This window comes from Artemia sp. Qi Xiang Cuo, chromosome 5 (assembly GCF_049724085.1).
Source record: "Artemia sp. Qi Xiang Cuo chromosome 5, ASM4972408v1, whole genome shotgun sequence".
In the NCBI taxonomy this organism is placed as follows: domain Eukaryota; kingdom Metazoa; phylum Arthropoda; class Branchiopoda; order Anostraca; family Artemiidae; genus Artemia; species Artemia sp. Qi Xiang Cuo.
Genome location: NC_142798.1, coordinates 57,319,693 through 57,341,304, shown reverse-complemented (window position 1 = coordinate 57,341,304; position 21,612 = coordinate 57,319,693). Strand labels below are relative to the sequence as shown.

The following is a 21,612-nucleotide window of genomic DNA, read 5'->3' as shown; positions in this document are numbered from 1 at the left end:
AAACCTTATACAGCTTAATCTAGGATAATTAAAATAAACCAAAATTAGCCCGAACTCCCTTTAAGACGTTTCTTAGTGCTTAGTGACAAAAAAAAACTGTAGTTAAAAAGGAAAATTTAATCTCTGATTTGAATTTTTATTCCAAGAATTATATAAAAGCAACACAAAATCTCCAAAATGAAGAGTGTAGATTCAGGATTTACCTGGTACAACTTATGGGAGTTGAAGGTGCGAACAGAAAAGTATTTTTTTTTCTTTATTTCATATAAGCTTATATTAGTATTAGTGGCATATTGAGGGTCTTAATTTCAAAAAGTAATTGTTGATAAAATGCTATTTATTCTTGGGAGAAACTAACCGTTTTTTTTTGGGGGGGGGGTTATTTTACCTCCCAACTCGCAAAAAAATTTAACTTAATTAAATACTTTTTGGTTGTTAAGATCTTGAATCAGGTCCATGAAATTCGCATCCTTTTATCTACTGTAAATAATTTATTTTCAGCCAAGGTTAGCTTTAGTTCAGAACTCATTGTTTATACCAATGAAACTTCCATTTACTGTTGTAAAGTCCTTAGCCTTGCAGACATTTTTTTCAAGGACTCTTTTGTTTTTGCGGGAAAGGAAATCACGACTTTCATTTTTATAGACTTTCGTGATATTTACAGCCTTGCAGACACTGACATAAAAATTGGTATGCTCTAGCTCAGTGGTTCCCCAACATATTTAGACACCGTACCCCTTTTTACCCACAAGACTTCTTAGGTACCCCTTCTTGGTTACCAGTACTAATTAAACCATAGCTATAGCTAAAATATAAATAAAATTGCCAGTCCTAGAGTTAAAGGGTTGTTTTATTTTTTTGATGGCCGGCCGCGTACCCCTTTTTTGTATACCCCCAAGGGATACACGTACCATATTCTGAGAACCACTGCTCTAGCTGATAAGAAAGCACTATGTATTTATATATGAGGAAAATCTAAATATATTATCCATGGAATCAATTTTTATTTTGCTACAAAGCTTGAAAGAGTCTTCACCGACATGGGTAAAGAACACGAAGCGTTGTATCTCAAAGAATATTGTTTCCTTTGACAATATACTTCCATGAAATTGATACCCTAAGTGACTTTCCTCCAATCAAGCCTCTTGGGAACTGTCATGAAGATAAAAAGATTCCTGCTATCGGAAGGATATAAGAGATGGCGAATTTTATTTTGTCATATTTTTAAGCTTTTAGCTCCTGACGATATTCTCTTACAGTCGAGTCTAAGAGGAGTAATAAACTGTTTTTTTATGTGTCCCAAGATGATTTTTATGAAAAATATCTTTTAGTTTGTTTTTCTCGGAAAAAGGGCCGTGTCGAATATGTTGTTTAATGGCACTTGCAAAATCTTTCGTAAGATCTTGACACCTTAAAAATATTCACAGAGACTTTAAGTATCTCTGTTTATTTCTTTTAAAGATAAATTGGATACTTCTGGTCCCATTAAGAATTAAAAATCCTCCGTTCCTCATATGTGGTTAGTTTCAGAACAAGTGTTTCCAAATATAATTAAAGAGCATATATATTAATTTCGAATATATTAAAATTAAAATGAGTGAAAATTACCCTGAATAGGAGGGGGTCTTTTGCCACCTTAATCTTGTAGGAATAACATTCAAGGGGTTGCTGACGCTTCACAAAAAAGAATGAAATTTCGATATTTTTGGTTGAGAACATGAAAATAATTCTATTTTTCGAAAACTCTAGTAACAAATGGGGTATCTTTTGCATTCTAGCGAGTTTTCAGTAAGGCAAAACAACCACATGAACTTTACGAGCAGAAAGTTGAAGAGGTAGCCACCCTCCTTACTGTTTTTCTCGTTTTGAGTTTTAACGATGCTTTCTACTTAATTAAAAAAAAATCTTGTTTTTGTTTTGTTTTCGATTGTTTATTTTTTCTCACGTACATATGGCTTTTGTTTTTCCCAGGGGTTACCCTGATTGAAAAAGCAAAATCCTTTACTTTTAACACAAAATTTTCATTTTTACTTTACTTAACACTGGTAATAGGCCTAATCTAACAAGTGCTTTTTCTGCTATGTGTAGTATGGATATATGCAGAAGGAATTGTTTCCATCCGCTAAAATTTTGTGGTCTACATTTGGTGTTTTTAATCGTGTAAACAAACTTCACAGAAGCAACTTAAAACTTGCAAATAAAAAAGAAAAAAACTTTATAACACTATCCACTCTGATAAATGAAGCCACATTCTCACAAAACCCAAGAATTTTTTGGCAAGTACGCACCAGTGTGAGCACAATAAGCTAGTGGACGAGTTTGAATTAATCTATCTGAAGTTCCAACCTATGCAATTAGTATATTAAAGAGGAACAATATTATGATGAATTACGTCTTTTAACACTACTTACCGATGGATACCGGAGTTAAACGAGGAAAGAGGGAGGGGGAATGAAACTAACGAAACAAAGAAAATTTGAATGATCCAGCCGAACTTAAAGAAAAGAGAAACTATCACAAACAAGAGTAGGGAGGGCTATCACTCCACTAAACCTTCTTAAGGTCATAGTATGGTTTGTACTTTCATAATATTACTATTTTCCGACATTCCTAACCTAATCTATTGAAGTCAAGCTTCAACCATTACGAACATGGTTTCAAAAATAACAATCTGGGGGTTACTTTTCTTTTGGATGGACGTGTAACGAACAATATTCTACAATAATGAATTTATAGAAAGGAAAAATATGAAAAAAAAACAACAATAAAAACGAAAAATAATTAGTAAAACTAATACATACCGTCCAATTTCCCCTTCTCCGTATCCTGCAAGTAAGAAATCCTGTTTGTCCTTCCAGCGCAGTCACATTGGACGACGCTTGTAAATCAAAATAGTTCGGATCACCAATAGGTGTAACCGGTTGTGGACTCTCGGTTTCTTCAAAATCGTCCAAAAAGTGTGTGACTGAATCAAAAAGAAAACAATTAATAATCCATGAAAAAGGAATATAGTGCTAGAAGAATCAGTATGAAGCTCCTTTTCTACTTAACAAGAAATTCAGTTTTTTTTCATTTATTAAGAAAATGGGTTAAAATTACCAAATATTTCTTATTACATGGGAAAAAAAATTGGAAAAAAATTTTCTTATTACATGGGACATTAAATGGGAAAAAAATCATCTAAAAATAAATATGCAGTGTCTTTAAGACACTGTCTTATCTAGTACTTTATCTAGTACTTTCATAAAATTCTAAGTAGACAGAAAAGAAAAATTCTTCCTCACTCTCAGAATTTTCTCTTTCAGGAACAACCCAACTTTTTTGGAAGGGGAATACAACTAAAGAATAAGTTATTCTGTATTTATTAAAAGATCAGAAATAAACAAATGGTAACAGTTTCATATTTTGTAGGTAGTGGTCAGACCCATCCCCTTTACAATTATTTTGGCCAGACCCACCCCCTTTACAATCATTTTGGTCAGACCCACCCCCTTTACAATCATTTTGGTCAGACCCACCCCCTTTACAATCATTTTGGTCAAACCCAACCCCTTTACAATAAACTTGACTAATAGCAAAGACCAGCGATATATATATATATATATATATATATATATATATATATATATATATATATATATATATATATATATATATATATATATATATATATATATATATATATATATATCATATTGCCTTTCACTTGATTTTTTATAAGCTTTAACGATTCATTTTTATCTGGTTGAATTTTTTATTTTCTTCCATACCATTATTCTACGGGAATAAAACCTAGAGAATACCCTCCTTCGGTGAGATCTCTATGTTATTTACTCCTCCCTCTTTGTCGCAATCTCTCTTTCTACCAAATACGTCACACAAGTCCTTGTCTCATATACATATCCTGGTTCGTTGACTTCGTGTGTCGGCAGGTAAAGGATGTCACATATGAAGGAGGGGGGTACCTTCCCCCAATATTTTTGGCGACTCGGTAAAAGAAAGTCAATAAAATGGTGGAGCAAAGTAATTTCTTTGACAGGAGCTTCCATTGGTCCCATAAGATAGAGGAAGGCAAAAGACTCTTCTTGGGATTAAATAGCCAGTCTTATCTTCCAATCTTGTGAATTACTAGTCGTCTCTTCAGAGTCGTCAGATTTGGAACGTTCAGAAGTTCAAGGCCCTTATACCAAATACATGGCCTATGGAGGCAATCAATTTGAAAGGAAAAAAATTATTCGACAGAGGAATCTCTTATTATTTGTACAGGAATCGATACTAAAGCTTTCCTACTACTTTGAGGAAAGAGAGAGCCTGGTGTGTGGTTCTACTATTTCCAAATTGATGTGCAAGTTTATTAGCACACGACAAAGATGAATAAATACTGTTTATAAATACTTTTCTATAAAACAAGCCAGAAGGCTTTGCATCTGCATTAGTTGTATCCTTAAGGCATTTGAAATAAGACTAAAAACAACGTAGCCTAGCTCTCTTCTTTTACAAAATAAAATATACCGACCATGTCTTCTAGGCGAAAAGATAAACTTGCCATGTTTCATTTGTAGGTCTGAAAGACTTTTCAACACTCCACTTTGGCGGGGAAAAGAAGGATCAATTAAACAAAATCTGGAACCAAGCACTAAAAATACCTCCGCCAAAAGGAGGAAGTTTCATGTTATACTTAATTTTATAATTATGTAAAAAGAAGAAGACAATAGTCTATTAAAGTACCTTTCACCATGATGGGTTTGCACAATTTGCTGGTTGGTGGACCTGTTATTAGTTTCGTATATATATGTGAACCCAACAACAACAAAAAAAGGATAAATTTTATGTTTTGGGGCGAAGTAACACAACATTAGTTGCATGTATGGTATGTTTTTTAAAGTAACAATATTGATCGAGTGTCAGGAATCAAAGAACAAAGTTAGATTTAAGTCGATCATCATTTTTTGGGACCATCCTTAAGGAATAGGTCATAATTTTTCTAAAGGAAAATTTCTTCTTAGGACCTAATATTTGGAAAGTTACGAGGGGTTGACAACTATTTCGTTTTATCAGTACCAAAGAAACAAAACCACAGTGCTGCCCTCACAAGAGTCGTGTCCTAAAAGCTTACCAATGATTCGTGCCAGATCTGGATCTAGTTCAAATTTAGATCTAGAACAGACACAAATTTAAATTAGGCTCGTCTTAAGTTTCTCGTTTGCTAATATTCTTAAAAGCATCTATGACTGATGATTAACTTATAAAAACTGTCTGGCACGATAAAAGTCATTTTCAAAAATTGAAAGATATTAGAATTGACAAAATCAATTCCCTAACTGTAAACAAATAATTATTTTCTTTCTTTTATGTTCTGTCAATTATAAATTTAAAGAAATCACCTTTCTCTGTCTTTATTTAATTAAACCAACACAAATTATTAAATCAAACAAATCATTTTGATTCATAGAAAGGGATAAATAGTGTATTCATAATATTATATTTGCTGTAACAATAGTGTTTTTTTCTTCCAAGTTTGCTCTACCTTCTGATTTAGACAAACTTTCCGAAAAAGAATTCGGATCGAAAAAATTTGACATACTTTCAGAGTATGTTCATACTTTCCTACCCATCAAAAGTTACGCGCTTGAGAATATTTGCATTATTTTCGAAAAAAAGGGGAAAGACCCCCTAAAAATTATAGAACCTTAATGAAAATCAAACCATCATATTCAGCTTATCAGAGAACCCTACTGTAGAGGTTTCAAGCTCCTATCTACGAAAATGGGGAATTTTGCATTTTTTACCAGAAGAAAGATCACGGATGCGTGTTTATTTGTTTTTTTCCCAGAGGGGTGATCGTATCGACCCAGTGGTCCTATAATATCGTGTGAGGGCTCATAGGAACGGAAATTAAAAGTCCTAGTGCCCTTTTTAAGTGACCAAAATAAATGGAGGTTAACTAGGCCCCCTCCCACGCTCATTTTTTCCCAAAGTCTCCCGATCAAAATTTTGAGATATCCATTTTGTTCAACATGGTCGAAAATATGAAAACTATGTCTTTTAGGATGACTTAATCCCCCGAAGTCCTCGGGGAGAGGGTTGAAAGTTATGAACTTTACGCAATGTTAACATATAGTATTGGTTATTGGGAAGTATACAGACATTTTCAGGGGTGATTTTTCTGGTAGTGGGGAGGGGGGGGGGGTCGAGGGTTATATGGGAGGATCTTTCCATGAAGGAAGTTTTTATGGGGGAAGGGAAATTGCTATGAAGGGGATGCCGGATTTCCCAGCATTACTTAAAAAAAAGATCAGAAATTAAGTAAAAAAAAACAAATTTTTCAACTGAAAGTAAGCAGCAACATCAAAACTTAAACGAACAGAAAATATTACGTATATGATTGGGTTCACCCTCTAGTCAATACCTCGCTCTTTAAACAAAAAATGTTTTAGTATTTTCATAAGAGCTATTTATTCTAATTAACGGCCTTTGTGATTAAGCGGTCATTTTTAAAGAATTCGAACAAAATTCGAACTTTCAAACAGTTCGTGGTAACGAACTGTAAGTAAGGAGCGACCCGGCTCAATAGTAACCAAACTCTAAAAACCGGAATTTTGATACTCATAGATACATCAATAGAATTAAAATTTTATGCTGATTTCAAATATATAAGTTTTATCAAGCTTAGTTTTACCAATCAAAAATTATGCGCCTGAGAAAATTTGCCTTATTTTCGAAAAAAGGGGGAAACACCCCAAAAAAATCATAGAACTTTAATGAAAATTACACCATCGGATTCAACGCATCAAAAAACCCTACCGCGGAAGTTTCAAGCTCGTATCTGCAAAAATGTGGAATCTTGCATTTTTTGTCAGAAGAAAGATCATGGATGCGTGTTTATTTGTTTTTTGTTTGTTTGTTTGTTTGTTTTTTTTATTTTCCCAGGGGTGATCGTTTCGATCCAGTAGTCCTAGAATATCGTCAAAGAGCTCATTTGAACAAAAATTAAAAGTTCTAGTGCCCCTTTTAAGTGACCAAAAAATTGGAGAGCGACTTGGCCCCCTCCCATGCTCATCTTTTTCCAAAAGTAACCAAATACAAATCTTGAGATATCCATTACGATCAACATTGTCAAAAATCTAATAATTATGTTTTGAGGATGACTTAATCCCCCACAGTTCCCGGCAAAAGGGCTAGAAGTTATGAACTTTGCCCATTATTTACATATAGTATTGGTTAATGGGAAGTAAACAGACGTTTCAGGAGGGATTTTTTTACGGGGGGTGTCAGAGGAAGGGGTTATGGAGGGGGGAGGATCATTCCAGGGATGATGTTTTCTTAGGGGAAGTGACATATATCTGAAGAGGGCGCTGCGTTTCTCGGCATTATTTAGAAAACAATCAGAAATTAAATAAAAAAAACAGTTTCTTTCATCTGAAAGTAAGGAGTAACATTAAAACTAACAAAGAAAAGAGATTATTACGTACATGAGGGGGTTCGCCCCCTAGTCAATACCTCGCCCTTTACACTAAAGTTTTTTTTAGTACTTTCAAAAGAGCTATCTATTCTAATTAACCGGCCTTTGTGATTCAGGGGTTTCTGATTCGAACAAAATTCGCACTTAGCGTAAAGAGCAAGGTATCGACTAGGGGGCAAACTCCCTAATATGTGTAATAAAACATACGAATATAGAAGTTCGTTACGTAAGTTAATTCCTAAGCTACGTCAGAACAAAATTTTGAGAGAGCCATTTAGCCAAAAAAGTAGAATTAATGTGCAAATTTCGTTTTAATTAATCATGCACGGTGACCCAAAATCAAAGCTGCATCAATTCAAAAACGTTCAGAAATTAAATAAAAAAAACAAGTTTTTTTTAACTGAAAGTAAGGAGCGGCATTAAAACTTAAAACGAACAGAAATTATTCCGTATATGAAAGGGGAAGTCCCTTCCTCAACGCCTCGCTCTTTACGCTAAAGTTTGACTCTGTCTCACAACTTTATTTTTTAAAATAATAAAAAACTTTAGCTTAAAGAGTGAGGCATTGAGGAGGAGACAGCCCCTTTCATATACGGAATAATTTCTGTTCGTTTTAAGTTTTAATGTCGCTCCTTACTTTCAGTTAAAAAAAACTTGTTTTTTATTTAATAGCTTAAAGAGCAAGGTATTGACTAGGGAGCGAACCCCCTAATATACGTATTAAAAATATATAAATGTAGAAGTTCGTTACGTAAGTTAATTCGTAAGTTCGTAAATAAAATTAAACAAGTTTCGAGAAAGCCATTTAACGAAATAAAATTGAAATTAATATGCAAATTTTGTTTTAATTATTCATGTACGGTGAGCCAAAATCAAAACCTGCATTAATTCAAAAACGTTCAAAAATTAAATTAAAAAAAACAAGCTTTTTTAACAGAAAGTAAGGAACGACGGTAAAACTTAAGACGAACAGAAATTATTCCGTATATGAAGGGGGCTGTCCCCTCCTCACCGCCTCGCTCTTTACGCTACGGTTTGACTTTCTCACAACTCTATTTTTTCTAAATAAAAAACTGTAGCGTAAAGAGCGAGGCGTTGAGGAGGGGACATATACGCCCCTTTCATATACGGAATAATTTCTGTTCGTTTTAAGTTTTAACGTCGTTCCTTACTTTCAGTTAAAAAACTTGTGTTTTTTTTTATTTAATCTTATAAGAAGAGCGTCTGTAGCAAAACAGACACCGAGGAGCTCACAGAAATCTTAAGTACCCATTTGAAAAGATCTGGTAAAAATAGTTCGTGATTCGGAAATAATTATTCAATCAGTAATAGATTCAGGAAACCAACCAGTAGAAGGGAAAGCGAATTTTCTTGAAAGAATCATTAAGATGTTTCTTGCCTCTGGGCCGATGCTTAGGAATTACTGTCACGAAAATAAGAAGCCTGCAAAGAAGGCTGAAGTTGACATAAGGTCCCAGAAAAATCAAAATTTAGTTTTTAGCTAAATGTAAGTTTGCGTGGAATTCTATCCTTTCTTAGATTTCACAAAATAAGATATTGAAGTATTGCGGATGTTAACAATTGTTTTTTGTTGTTGTTTGCTGAAGCTTCAATAGTATAAAATCACAAAACGAAGTACAGACTGAAGTGTCATTTCGCAACACAGCCTTGCTTTGATGAATTTTGAAGAGAAGAACCGTAAAAAAGTGTCAGTTTAATCCACGGGTTTCTCCTTCCTCCATTAGCCAGATTTTTATTTTTAGTTACTATGCAGCAGGAACACCCCCGCTACACGAATGGGAGGAAGGCCTAAGGGATATCCTTTCCCTCCCCCTCCTTCCTCATCACAAAGTTCCACGACTATACCGTTTGTCTCCCAATTCCGTATATTTTTTTTACACACATGCATTTATGAATCATAAATGTATTTTTTTCACAAATGCATTTGTAAGTGACTCCCATGGGGGTTAAAAGTGTTTTTAAGCTTAGTTAGTTTCAGTACTTCCATAAACAGCATATCCTACACCAAATTTACCAAGGCTAGGATACCATCTATCCCCATGTCTATAAACCTGGGCATTTAAATCTTTTAATAAAAATACCATATTTCGGCCTGGAACCTGTCTATTTGTTTACTAAAGTTTAGTAGCAGTAAGTAAAGTTCATTTTAGTCACTACTATCTCCATTTTTCCGTTCCACAAGGCCAGATGCAACTATGACTGATACCCTCCACTGTTTAGCCATAAAATTAGTCACTTACATCCTATTATTAATACCTTCCCAACCTAAACAAGACTTAGCAGCTTCCTTACTCATCATCAGCCCTACTTTCTGCCTGAGTAAATTAATTCTATATCACCTAATGTTCATGTTTCCTATCCCTGGAATATAAGTTTCCCAAACTCCTAATATGTCCAGTTCGAAGAGTCTAAACTTGTCATTCAAGATGTCGATATTATGTGCAGTAGCAGTTGAAAGTATTGACTTCACTACATTTCAAATGCTTAGGCACATATCATCTGTAAGCTAGCCTACAGTTGTGAACTGATAATTTGCGTCTATATTAGTGAAACTTGCACACGCCGTTTGGGTGTTCAACATGTTTTTTGCTCTAAGAAATCCAAAGAAAGCGGAATACAATTCCATAGTTAAAAATTTCTATTGTCTAAAACACTTGAACCTTTTACAACTAAAATTATATTAATTATTTAGACCCAAACAAAAGAAGGGGAAACATATATGAGTTGGATCTTTGACGACTTAAAACAGGAAGATGGGGATTAAAATTACTAGCAACACAATTAATGCAGCACTCAGCAACTTTATGAAAAATCTAGAAATTTTCAAAGGAAATTAGATATTTGCAGTAATTAACCTGCAATGCCAAATTATTAAAGCTGAAATTTCTCTATAAGTTTTAGTCTATCCGTATTTATTTTCAGGAATTATTTAAATTAAAATCCAGTCTTCCAAAAATAGACCTTGATTAGATTGGGCAGGTTAAATCTTTGGCAGAATAAATAGGCTGTTTTACATGGAGCTGGTAGACCTATTGCGGGGAAAATTCTTCTTTCTTTGCCCTACTAATGATTTTTTTAAGTGTAAAACAAGACAGGTGTGCAGCATTTTAGGTTCGAACAATTTTGCTAAATGCTAGATGGCATCCATCAAGCACCAGTATCCACACTAGTAGTTTCCAACACTCTTTGGGTATGGCTAGCAGAGAGCTATAGAATCACACCAAAAAATTCAGTTAATGAGCTATCAGGGGAAAAAACAAGCAGTTTACTATTTCTTCGAAGTACTTTTTTAAATATTAGCGTCCGGAACTAACTTTCAAAAACAATATTGCGCCTTAAAGTAAAAAACAGCAATTCTTTGAAGCTGATCTGGGCTTTAGAAGGCTGTTGTTGAGATGTCCATTACAACTTTCCTTGCTCGTTTGACCCATAAATCGTCCACTACTTGGTGTCAACATTCAGAGATTCAGAGACACAGTATCATTTCCTAATTGCTGCTTGGGGGAGAGAACTAAGTTCTAGAGAAAAGTGTAATATACCTGTAAAATTCATACATTTTAGGATTCCATATCAGTGCTTGTGTATGGTAGTTTTGCCTTTCAGTTTGCTAATAAATGCTTCCTTTCCATTTAATTTGGGGATTAGCTTAAATACTTTTAGAGCTTCAATTAGCTTTTAATCTTCATAAAAAGTTTTTTGCGTAAAATCCTTCTTTTTCAGTTTAATTAAAACAATCTATTGTGTGTAAATGTCTCTTCCTATTGATTTAATTTTCCAAAAGTGATATAATACTAAACAGTCCATTATCGTCAGTTAAATGTCTAAGCACAAATGATTAAAAGTGCTATTCACATGCAATCCTGTAAAAAAAGAAGTGGAACGAGATGTCATGTATTTTTGACATGTGCACCAGTGAAATAAAATCGCCTCGGATCCTAACAATAAATTAAATAAAAAAAACAAGTTTTTTTAACTGAAAGTAAGGAGCGACATTAAAACTTAAAAAGAACAGAAATTATTCCGTATTTGAAAGGGGCTGTCCCCTCCTAAACGCATCGCTATTTACGCTAAAGTTTTTTATTGTTAAAAAAAATAAAGTTGTGAGATAGAGTCAAACTTCAGCGCAACGCGCGAGGTGTTGAGGAGGGGACAGCCCCTTTTATATACGGAATAATTTCTGTTCCTTTTAAGTTTTAATGTCACCCCTTACTTTCAGTTTAAAAAACTTGTTTTTTTTATTTAATTTCTGATCGTTTTTTATTTAATGCAGCTTTTATTTTGGCTCACCGTCATTGAATAAGTAAACAGAATTTGCAAAAAAATCTTACTTTTCTTTTGTTAAATGGCTGTCTCTAAATTTGGTTCTGACGTAATTTACAAATTAACTTACGTAACGAACTTTTATATTCGTATATTTTTCTTCTGGCAAAAAATACAAAGTTGCAGATTTTTGCAGATATGAGCTTGAAACCTATGTAATAGGGTTTTCTGACACGCTGAATCTGACGGTGTGATTTTCATTAAAATTCTTTCACTTGTAGGGGATGTTTCCCCCCTCTTTAAAAAATCAGGTAAATTTTCTCAGGCTCGTAGCCTTTGATGAGTAACACTAAACCTAATAAAATCTATATATTGAGAATCAGCATTATAAGCCCATTCTTTTGATACATATATTGACATCAAAATTCCGTTTTTAAAAGTTTCGATTACTATTGAGCCGTATCGCTTGTTTTTTTTTATTGTTTTTTTATTACGTATATGTATTACGTATATGAGGGGGTTCTCCCCATAGTCAATACCACGCTATTTACGTTAAAAGTTAAAAAAAATTTCCATTCACAAACCCCTGAATCACAAAGGCCGTTTAATTAGAATAGTTAGCTCTTTTGAAAGCACTAAAAAAAACTGTAGCGTAAAGAGCGAGGTATTGACTTGGGGGAGAACCCCTTCATATACGTAATAATTTCTGTTCGTTTTAAGTTCTAATGTTGCTTCTTACTTTCAGTTGAATAAACTTGTTTTTTTTAAATTTAATTTCTGATCGTTTTTTAAATAATACTTGGAAATCCGGCGCCCCCTTCATAGAAATGTCCCTTACCTCAAAGAAACATCCTCCACGGAAAGATTCTCCCAAGTAACCCCCTCCTCCAGCCCCCCCCCACCAGAAAAAAATCCTTCCTGAAAATGTCTGTATACATCCCAATAATCAATACAATATGTAAGCAATGGGCAAAGTTCATAACTTGCAGCTCTTCCCCTGGGAACTGCGGGGGATTAAGTCATCCTAAAAGACATATTTATTAGATTTTCGACTATGCTGAACAAAACAGCTATCTCAAAATTTTAATTGGGTGACTTTGAGAAAACAATAAGCGTGGGAGGGGGCCTAGTTTCCCTCCATTTTTTGGTCACTTAAAAAGGGCACTAGAACTTTTAATTTACGTTCCAAAGAGCCCTCCTACGATATTCTAGGACCACTGGGTCATTACGATTACCCCTGGGAAAAAAAACAAAAAACAAATAAACACGCATCCGTGATCTTTCTTCTGGCAAAAAATGGAAAATTCCACATTTTTGCAGATGGGAGCTTGAAACCTCTACAGTAGGGTTCTCTAATGCGCTGAATATGATGGTGTGATTTTCATTAAGGTTCTATATTTTTTAGTGGGTCTTTCCCCCTTTTTTCGAAAATCAGCCAAATTTTTTCAGGCGCGTAACTTTTGATGGGTAAGATTAAACTTGATGAAACTTATGTTTTTGAAATTAGAATTAAAATTTGATTCTTTTGATATATCTATTGGTATCAAAATTCCGTTTTTTAGAGTTTCGGTTAGCATTGAGCCGCGTCGCTCCTTACTTACAGTTCGTTACTACGAACTGTTTGATTCAGACAGAAAAATTGTTGTGATAGGAAATTTCAATGATTTGCTTTAATGAGAAATTTCAATTGTTAGTATGTTCAGGCTCAATTGAAATATTTGATTTGTGAAATAAATTCCGACTATTTTCCATGAACTGATTAGCTTACTCTAAGGAGCAATTCAGATGCACATATGGCATTACTTTTGGGTCAAAACTGGACAGAAAGAATCCGAGAATGCACAAAATTTCACGTGAAGACTTCTACTTTAACCACTTCAAATAATTTGTGGGTTCAAGATTCCAGTCTTTGAGACTGAGAAGGACAACTTTTGAGCCATGGTTTTCATCAAAAACACGTCACCCAGGAATAGACTATTCCCCCTAAATTTGACCCATTCCCACTAACCCTAAATAGTTTTTATATTTTTTATAGTTTATGTATGTTTTTAGTGATTTTTATTCCCCCCCCCCCATCGCCCATGCTAAGAAAAATAAACACAATTTACAAAACAAGATGGCCAAAAATCTCAATTTGCAATTTAGTTTCAACCTATTACAGATTATAGTGTGAAGCGAAAATAAAGAATCAGCACCATCTAGGATTTTAGGCAAAATCCTAAAGCAACCATACCTTGTTAATTTATCACACTTAAGTTCAGCATCACCATGCGGACCAGTTCCTGTTAGCCCCCTTTCCATCCCCATGACTTTTGGTTATATAACTTCGAAGCATTAATTCATGAACATATTTTTACAAAAGTTGGGAGAAAGAAACACCTTTTCTATTCTTTGTCCAGGGACACGTCTTCAAAACTGAAAAATGTTTACCTAAACTAAACACGATATTCTAATGTGTTTTGCTATAAGAGGGGAAGTAGTTTTCTCCTAAAAGACACCAAACCAGCCTGAAAAATCTCAAGCACGTTTAATTCCGTTATTTTTATGCAGTTTTCCCTTCTATTTAAGCAAATCTGTCGAACTCTAAAGATTGTACAAATTATACAAAAAATATAAAACATTGTCAAGATATTGATATTTTTGAAGAATTAATTCAAAGTAGGTGTGATATCGGCTCCATTTTCACATTCTCGGTGATATTTCTTGGAATTCAATGACAATTCCTGAATTCTCGTTCCATTTCTTTAATTCTCTGCACTGCTAATTTTATTCGTTTATGATTTTTTTTTTTTTTACTGGGAATTTCGTCTTCTTTTCAAAGGTGTATACTACTCCTAATTTTTGCGTTTATTAGTATATTATTGTATATTACCCCAGTTTTTTTTGGAAGACTATTATTTTTTTCTTCTGAGTAATATTTCTTGAAATTGTTATTGCGACCCATATGTTACAGGTAAATATGCCTTTCGTGGAGGGTCTTAAAAGAGTTTTGCTTCTTTTTTTTTTTTGTCCAGATACAAAACCGAAACTTACAAGCAATCTTATGTAGGTAGACAAAAGAAAACCAAAAGGCTAAGAAACTATTCTGGGCAGAAATTTGACCAGCGTTTGAAGACCCGCTGAGCAATAATACATTCAGATGTAGAAAATATATATAAAACCAAGGTGCCGAACTTATTCTAAACTGATTTATTTAACCTAAGCCTAATAATCAATTGACGTACAAATAACAGTTTAATAAGGACCAATCCTTTTACTTGACAGTGTAACAACAAAACAATAGATATTTTGGTCACAAATACATTGGCGGTCATCAGCAGATAAACTGAAAAAAAAAAAACAGATACAGTTTATCTGCTGATGACGGCCACTGTATATGTGATCGAAATATCCAAATATTTGTTTGTTCTTTCACTGTCAAATAAAAACATTGCTCCTATTGAACTGTTACTTATACGTCATGGAAAGACAGTGTTGTTTTCAAAAATACCCACAATAATCAATTGGAAACAAAAAATGACAATTAATCATCTTTTTGATTCTTCACTGGGTGATTCACCAAATACCACCAGTGCTGTATTGATGTCTGGAAAGAAGTTTTTTTTTCTCCTCAATATTTTCTTTGGTTGTAGAAAGTAATTAGGGTTGTCACCGTATGGACAGGTTCTCTAAAAACGACATTCATCTCTAAATTATTGTAGATCAGAATAATATATTTTCAAAAAAATTTACTCTTAAAAATATAAGAGATATGTATATATAATTTACTAAAATTAAAATGATGTTCAATAGTAAAGAAACGTTTAAGACTGAATTCCTCACATATGAAGACAAATCTGTTTGTACTTACCAAGAAAACCTAAGGAAAATGAGTTAGGTTGACTAAACTACTTTTTCGATAATAAAAAAAAATGTGAAATAAGCGAAAAGAAAAATTAAAGCATATGTCTTAGGTATTATCCCCCTGTACTCTTTGATTGCTGTACAATAACTTCAGAGGTTTTTGTGTAAAAACATCAACAACTGAAAACGGTTTTGCTGTTACTCATGATTTTGTCATTGATACTTTGCAGTCTTATGCTTAAAGGGGCAATTTAGTGGATTTATATGTGCTCTTCTCTTTATCGCACATTCTTTTACCACCTGTGATTGTTCTTCTGAGTTTTTTTTAAGTATAATTTTCTGTATCTTCAAAATTGGCTAATTCTGCCTGTTTTTTTCCCGTTTTTTTTCTAATTCTTTAGTCTTCCTTGAAAGAAAAACTGGGATGTTAACTAGAAGTATTCGATATGTATCTGTATTACTGCCTTAACTAAAATTATTTAGTCCATTTTCTTCTTCTCATCAAAACCATTTCTTTTCGAGAAGGATAGCTTTGTCTCTGTTTCCTTGTTATTTTCTATTTATTTGTGATACATTTGCTATATTTAATTACTTGTTGTTTTTATTTTTTCTCAATATTCTTGCCTAAAATTGTTGCAATATTCAATTGTTGAACGTTTTCTCCCACAATATTTTAATTATTCTAAGTCAATTGTTCAATCTTAAACAATCAAACAAATACTTGTATGAAATATATATTATTCTTTCCAACAAAAATTAGAACTTTCACGCTATATCTGATCTTTGCCGCTATAGCCTCGATTTAGTGTCCCATGCATTTTTCCTAATGGGTCATCGAATAGAAGGTATGGTCGTAAAATATTGGGAAAGGATTCATTTGATCGTGAATTCTGGTTTCTAGTACCCTTTTGAAGGGTTAAACGATCCAAGGGCAACATGGCATTACTTCAACAGCCCATACTTTATCTTTAGAGTGGCCCAAAGCTCTCTGCAGCCCAACGAAGCATCGGCACAAATTTCAAGGCAGCCATATTAATCAAAAGAGTCGAACGTTCCAACAATGTTATTCTGGAGAAACCCTAATTTATTGCTAGACTAGGTGACTTGGTTTCCTTAATATTATTTTCCAAACCTATATTTGCACGCTGAGCCCTCAAAACTCCCAGAGATCTGTTCATTTTGCTAACATTTCATCTAGGAAACTCATATAGCCTCCATAAATTAATATAGGCAAGGCCTTACCCAGTGGGGGGGGGGGAAGGTTGGGGGGATTTGAACCCCTCCCGAAATATTTTTTTTACTCGTAAAAACGTAACAAAAATGGATATAAATAAATTTTGAATGCGTTTTTTTAGGTTTTTTCGTGTACCCCCCCCCCGAAAAAAGTATTTGAGTAAAACCCCCCAAAGAAAAAAAATCCTGGGTACGGCCTTGAATGTAGGAGAGTTTTACGTCCACAGTTGGTTCCATGTTCTGCCATAGTCGTGGATGTGTTCCTTCAGACAAAGTCCATGAAAATAATCCATATAAATACAGATGGGACCTTTTAAGTCCTTTTAAGTGACGTGGATTCAGTAAAATGTAGGGAGGGGGCAAAATAAATTTTTCAAAATCTAGGGACAGTAAATTTGTCATTTTTTTAAATTTTCCTACAAGGAAAAAGAAAAGTGTCATTCAATGAAAATACCCCCAAAAAAGGTGTGTTTCAAAATCTAGGGATAAAAAATCAAAATGGAGGGGGAAATACCTCCCTACCTACCTTCTAAAATTAATTTTCCTTCATCTCCACGTTATTCAATTTTTTTTCAATCTTTTCTATATTATTTCTTGCAACTCAATAATGATTTGACACATTCTCAAAATGTTCTACTCATCTCTCAATAATATCAACATGAATTAACGGTTCGTTCCTATCTTTAATTGGAACACGTCCAAACTGACAACTTCCTCTTACTTTCTTAACATTTCATTACAATGTCTTACAATTAGGCTATATCGTCTTGCTACATCTTGCGAATCCTTGGCAATTCTATTCATGGCCTCGACTTCAAAATCTCTTAATTCATAGTTTAATTTTTTTTTTCTACTTTCCTCTTATTCTCGTATCATCTACCACTCGGAAACTTTTTGTACGAACCTTTTCTCTCTCCTTCTAAGCTTAAACCATTTTCACAAAAATCCGGAGCTGCGTTTGTATTTTTCCTCATTAACATATTTTATGCTACTTCGCAACTATTTTCCTAAAATTATTCTGTCCATCTTCTGCGTTGTCAAACTCTAATCTCTACAGTTTCATATCCAATTGTCCGTGGAAAGTTACTCTCGAGCTCTCATCTTAGAGTCTATCAGCATCAAAACTTCCCGGAAGGTAATTACGCTTCCTAAATTTCAGCTTTAACAGTGCTCTCATTTTAGAACTTCTTTGAAAATACTTGAAAATTACCCCTCATGAATTACTACAAAGGCAAGGGTTTCATAATCTTCTAAGTTCAGTACTTCGTTGAGAAAAAACCATTTGTATTTCTTTTTTAAAACACTGAACCAACTGGTAATGTTTTACCATTGTCTCCTTTTGTGGTTAATGAAACTGAGTTTCATAGTCTCTCCTTAGGAAAAAATACGTTTTCTTCATGTCCCCGATCTACATTTTTTCTTTTTTCACGATTTCCTTCTATTTGCTTTTCTTTCCTGTAGTTTTGGTGGCGGTTGTACCTTTTACGTCTGATTTAGGGAACATAATTCTCATGTTCTGCTGATTCTGACAGATGGGTGGACTGCAAAACAATATCTACTAGTTTTTTACCAGACGGAATTTTCTTTTATATGGTTACAAAATCAATTTGATTCTCAATTTATTTGCTCATTTTGTCGCCAAAGGAAAAAGACTAAAAAAAGAGAAACGTTTAAAATCAAAATTGTCTTTTAGTTTGTTTGAAAAGTTCATTTATTACTGAGGCTATTAGGTGGAAAGTCCTGTTTGATTATATGTAGAACGATTTGTATAGATTCTTAACTTTTCAAGTTCCAAGTCTAAATTTCACGCAGTATTTTCATACCTACTGATTTATCGGGAGGTCTTTTTTTATATGTATACCACGATCGATAACCAGATTTCGTAATCTACCATTCAATATCGACGTTTTGATTATTGCCAATCCAAGTAAATTTTGGTTGATGAAATCCCAAAAACTTCACCTCATTTTCATTTTAGATTTGGAGAAATAGCTCGGCTCAAAATCATGTTTTTTTGGCGATTCATCTGGGGCAAAACGAAATGCAGGAAGTCCTCAGGTGATGTGGAAACAGGTTACAAGAAACAAAATTAAAATTCCATGAGAGAGAGTAAAGAGTTAAGCTTCGAATAGATTGGAGCGGAAGAGGAGCCTGCACAGTCTTGTTCTGATTCATTATGTCTCTCTTAGCGCTTAAGTTACAAAACAATATATATATATATATATATATATATATATATATATATATATATAGAACTGCCCTAGCTGTTGACAGTTAAGGGTTTGAAACTCTTGCTCCGTCTCACTGAAAAGCATTAAGCATCGAGTTCAACAAACAAGGGCGCATTAAAAAGAGGACACGGTGACGTATTCTGTTTATTCAAGCAAATGAGAACAAAGCTACACTTGGTTCTTATAACGCATATGAGACAAGGTGAACAATTTAGGTATGTATTGGGAAATTCCGGTCAAGAGCTAGTTTTATTTGTATCGAGTCTGACCTTTACTCGTTTTTGCAACGAGTTCGCTTAGTTTTCGCGACGAGTCCGCTAGCTGAGACTTAGCTCGCTTCTTCACAGTTTCAGAACTTACCTTGTTTTTGACTAAGCTTGGTGGCAGTAGCGCTGTGAAAGTGCTGATGCTCATTCCATAATGGGTAAGCAAGTACCACAGTCAAGGAGACTTTTTTCTCAAAATCTACTAAACAAATATTGAACTGTCAATCCTTACGGTTCAGACGCCAGTAGGCTGAAAGGTTTTATCATTTGAAGAGCCATAGGTGTTCAAAACTTCGACCTCTGTCAGTGCCTGCACTCTAAGAGCCAATTTTCCAATATCCCTTGTAAAGACTCTCGTGGATTATAGATTTGTTCCTATTAAAATAAGCTCTTCCACTAATATTCTTGCGGAAGGTAGATGGGGCTTCGGAGCAGTATACATCTCTGAAAATGGATCCCTCTTTCCTTTTGGCTCAAAGTGCTTGCCCTACAACATGGGTTGCTACCGTCGGTGATTTACCATCAAATCTGTTGAGTTTTTAACGTCTAAGTGATTATTTTGGTGGTTTTCAGTAATTCGGTGATTTTTGATGGTTTTCTACGAAAGTTGTTGGCATTTAAAATATGATTGATTTTACTGACTTACTGAGGTGAAATAGTCTATGACCTTCATATTGTCTTTTTTTGTATTCTGGAGTAAGTTTGGAACGAATTGAGCCTGACAGCCACAGAAATGATAAACTAATAAATTGTCATAAACTTATGCCTACATGAACATGAGACCTCCACAGTATCAGATGCTAGCCTAGGCTAGGTTCTTCCAAAGAACTGAATGATCTCTTAAGAAAAGGGAAGAGGAGATACTAGTAGTAACCAAGGTACTACTTTGCCGAGACGTATAGCCAAACAGGTTCTTCTAGTAGGTAAACAGGTCATCACACTCTTTCAAAGAGAAACGAGTACGCAATACCGGTCCTAGTGTGATTGATTTTTTGGACAACTGCCTTTAGTCAAGACTAGTTTGTTAAAAAATGTGTCGTTGCTAAAGCTAGCTCTCATAGGATAAAAGGGGTCTAAAGCTTTTTGTTTTTGATAAGAATTGCACAATGAATGTATCGTTTGACGTGGGCATTTTTTATGAGCCAATCAGAGGTTGTTCAATATACGATAACTTGATTTGTGGCTGGGATTTGAATAAAAGAAATGGTTATGTTATTTGCTTGCGTGTATAGGAATTTCCATGTTATTTGCTTGCAGGTATAGATATTCCCTTGTTATTTGCTTGCATGTATAGGAATTCCCATGTTATTTGATTTCTTTTTTAGGAATTCCCTAGTTATTTGCTTTCTAGTTTTGTATTTCAATAGTTTTGTGATTTCTTGTATATGAATTCCCATGTTATTTGCTTGCTTGTATAGTAATTCCCTTGTTATTTGCTTGCTTGTATAGGAATTCCCATGTTATTTGCTTGCAGGTATAGGTATTCCCTGGTTATTTGCTTGCATTTATATGAATTCCGATGTTATTGGCTTGCGTGTATAGGAATTCCCATGTTATTTGCTTGCATGTATAGGAATTCCCATGTTATTTGCTGGCTTGTATAGGAATTCCCATGTTATTTGCTTGCATGTATAGGAATTCCCTTGTTATTTGCTTGCTTGTATAGGAAGTCCCATGTTATCTGCTTGCATGTATAGGAATTCCAATGTTATTTTCTTGAATGTATAGGAATTCCGATGTTATTTGCTTGATTGTATAGGAATTCCCATGTTATTTGCATGCATGTATAGTAATTCCCATGTTATTTGCTTGCATGTATAGGAATTCCCATGTTATTTGCTTGCATGTATAGGAATTCCCTTGTTCTTTTCTTGCGTGTATAGGAATTCCCTGGTTATTTGCTTGCGTGTATAGGAATTCCCATGTTATTTGCTTGCATGTATAGGAATTCCCATGTTATTTGCTTGCGTGTATAGGAATTCCCATGCTATTTTAAGGGCTTATGTCCCCCCCCATGCCATTATATGAGTTTATGCCCCCTTCCTATGCTATTCCAGGTGCTTAGGTTCCTTCCTATGCTATTATAAGGGCGTTTCGGTGTGGTTGTTCTTTTCTTGGTACACAAGAAAAACAAAATTTTTGTGTTAAATAACTAGTTATTATATATTTTAAAAGAGCTTTACGGGGTTTGAGACTCTCTGTTGCCTGATTCCGTTTGATTTTTATTTACGTGGTGCTCATTAAAAACGAAATTTTTTTGTTAAATAAGTAGTGTTTTTATCTTTTAAAATAGCTT

At 34.1% G+C, this 21,612-nt stretch overlaps 1 protein-coding gene across 2 annotated transcripts in view; it reads right to left on the bottom strand.

The window, feature by feature from the left end:
- Positions 1–21,612, bottom strand: part of LOC148952311 (uncharacterized) — a 391,162-nt gene that overhangs the window by 234,893 nt on the left and 134,657 nt on the right. For both annotated transcript variants that reach the window (XM_089088921.1, XM_089088922.1), the window contains exon 3: positions 2,802–2,965. In XM_089088921.1, coding sequence (XP_088945047.1) covers positions 2,802–2,965 — 164 coding nt within the window. The remainder of the gene's footprint in view (positions 1–2,801; positions 2,966–21,612) is intronic.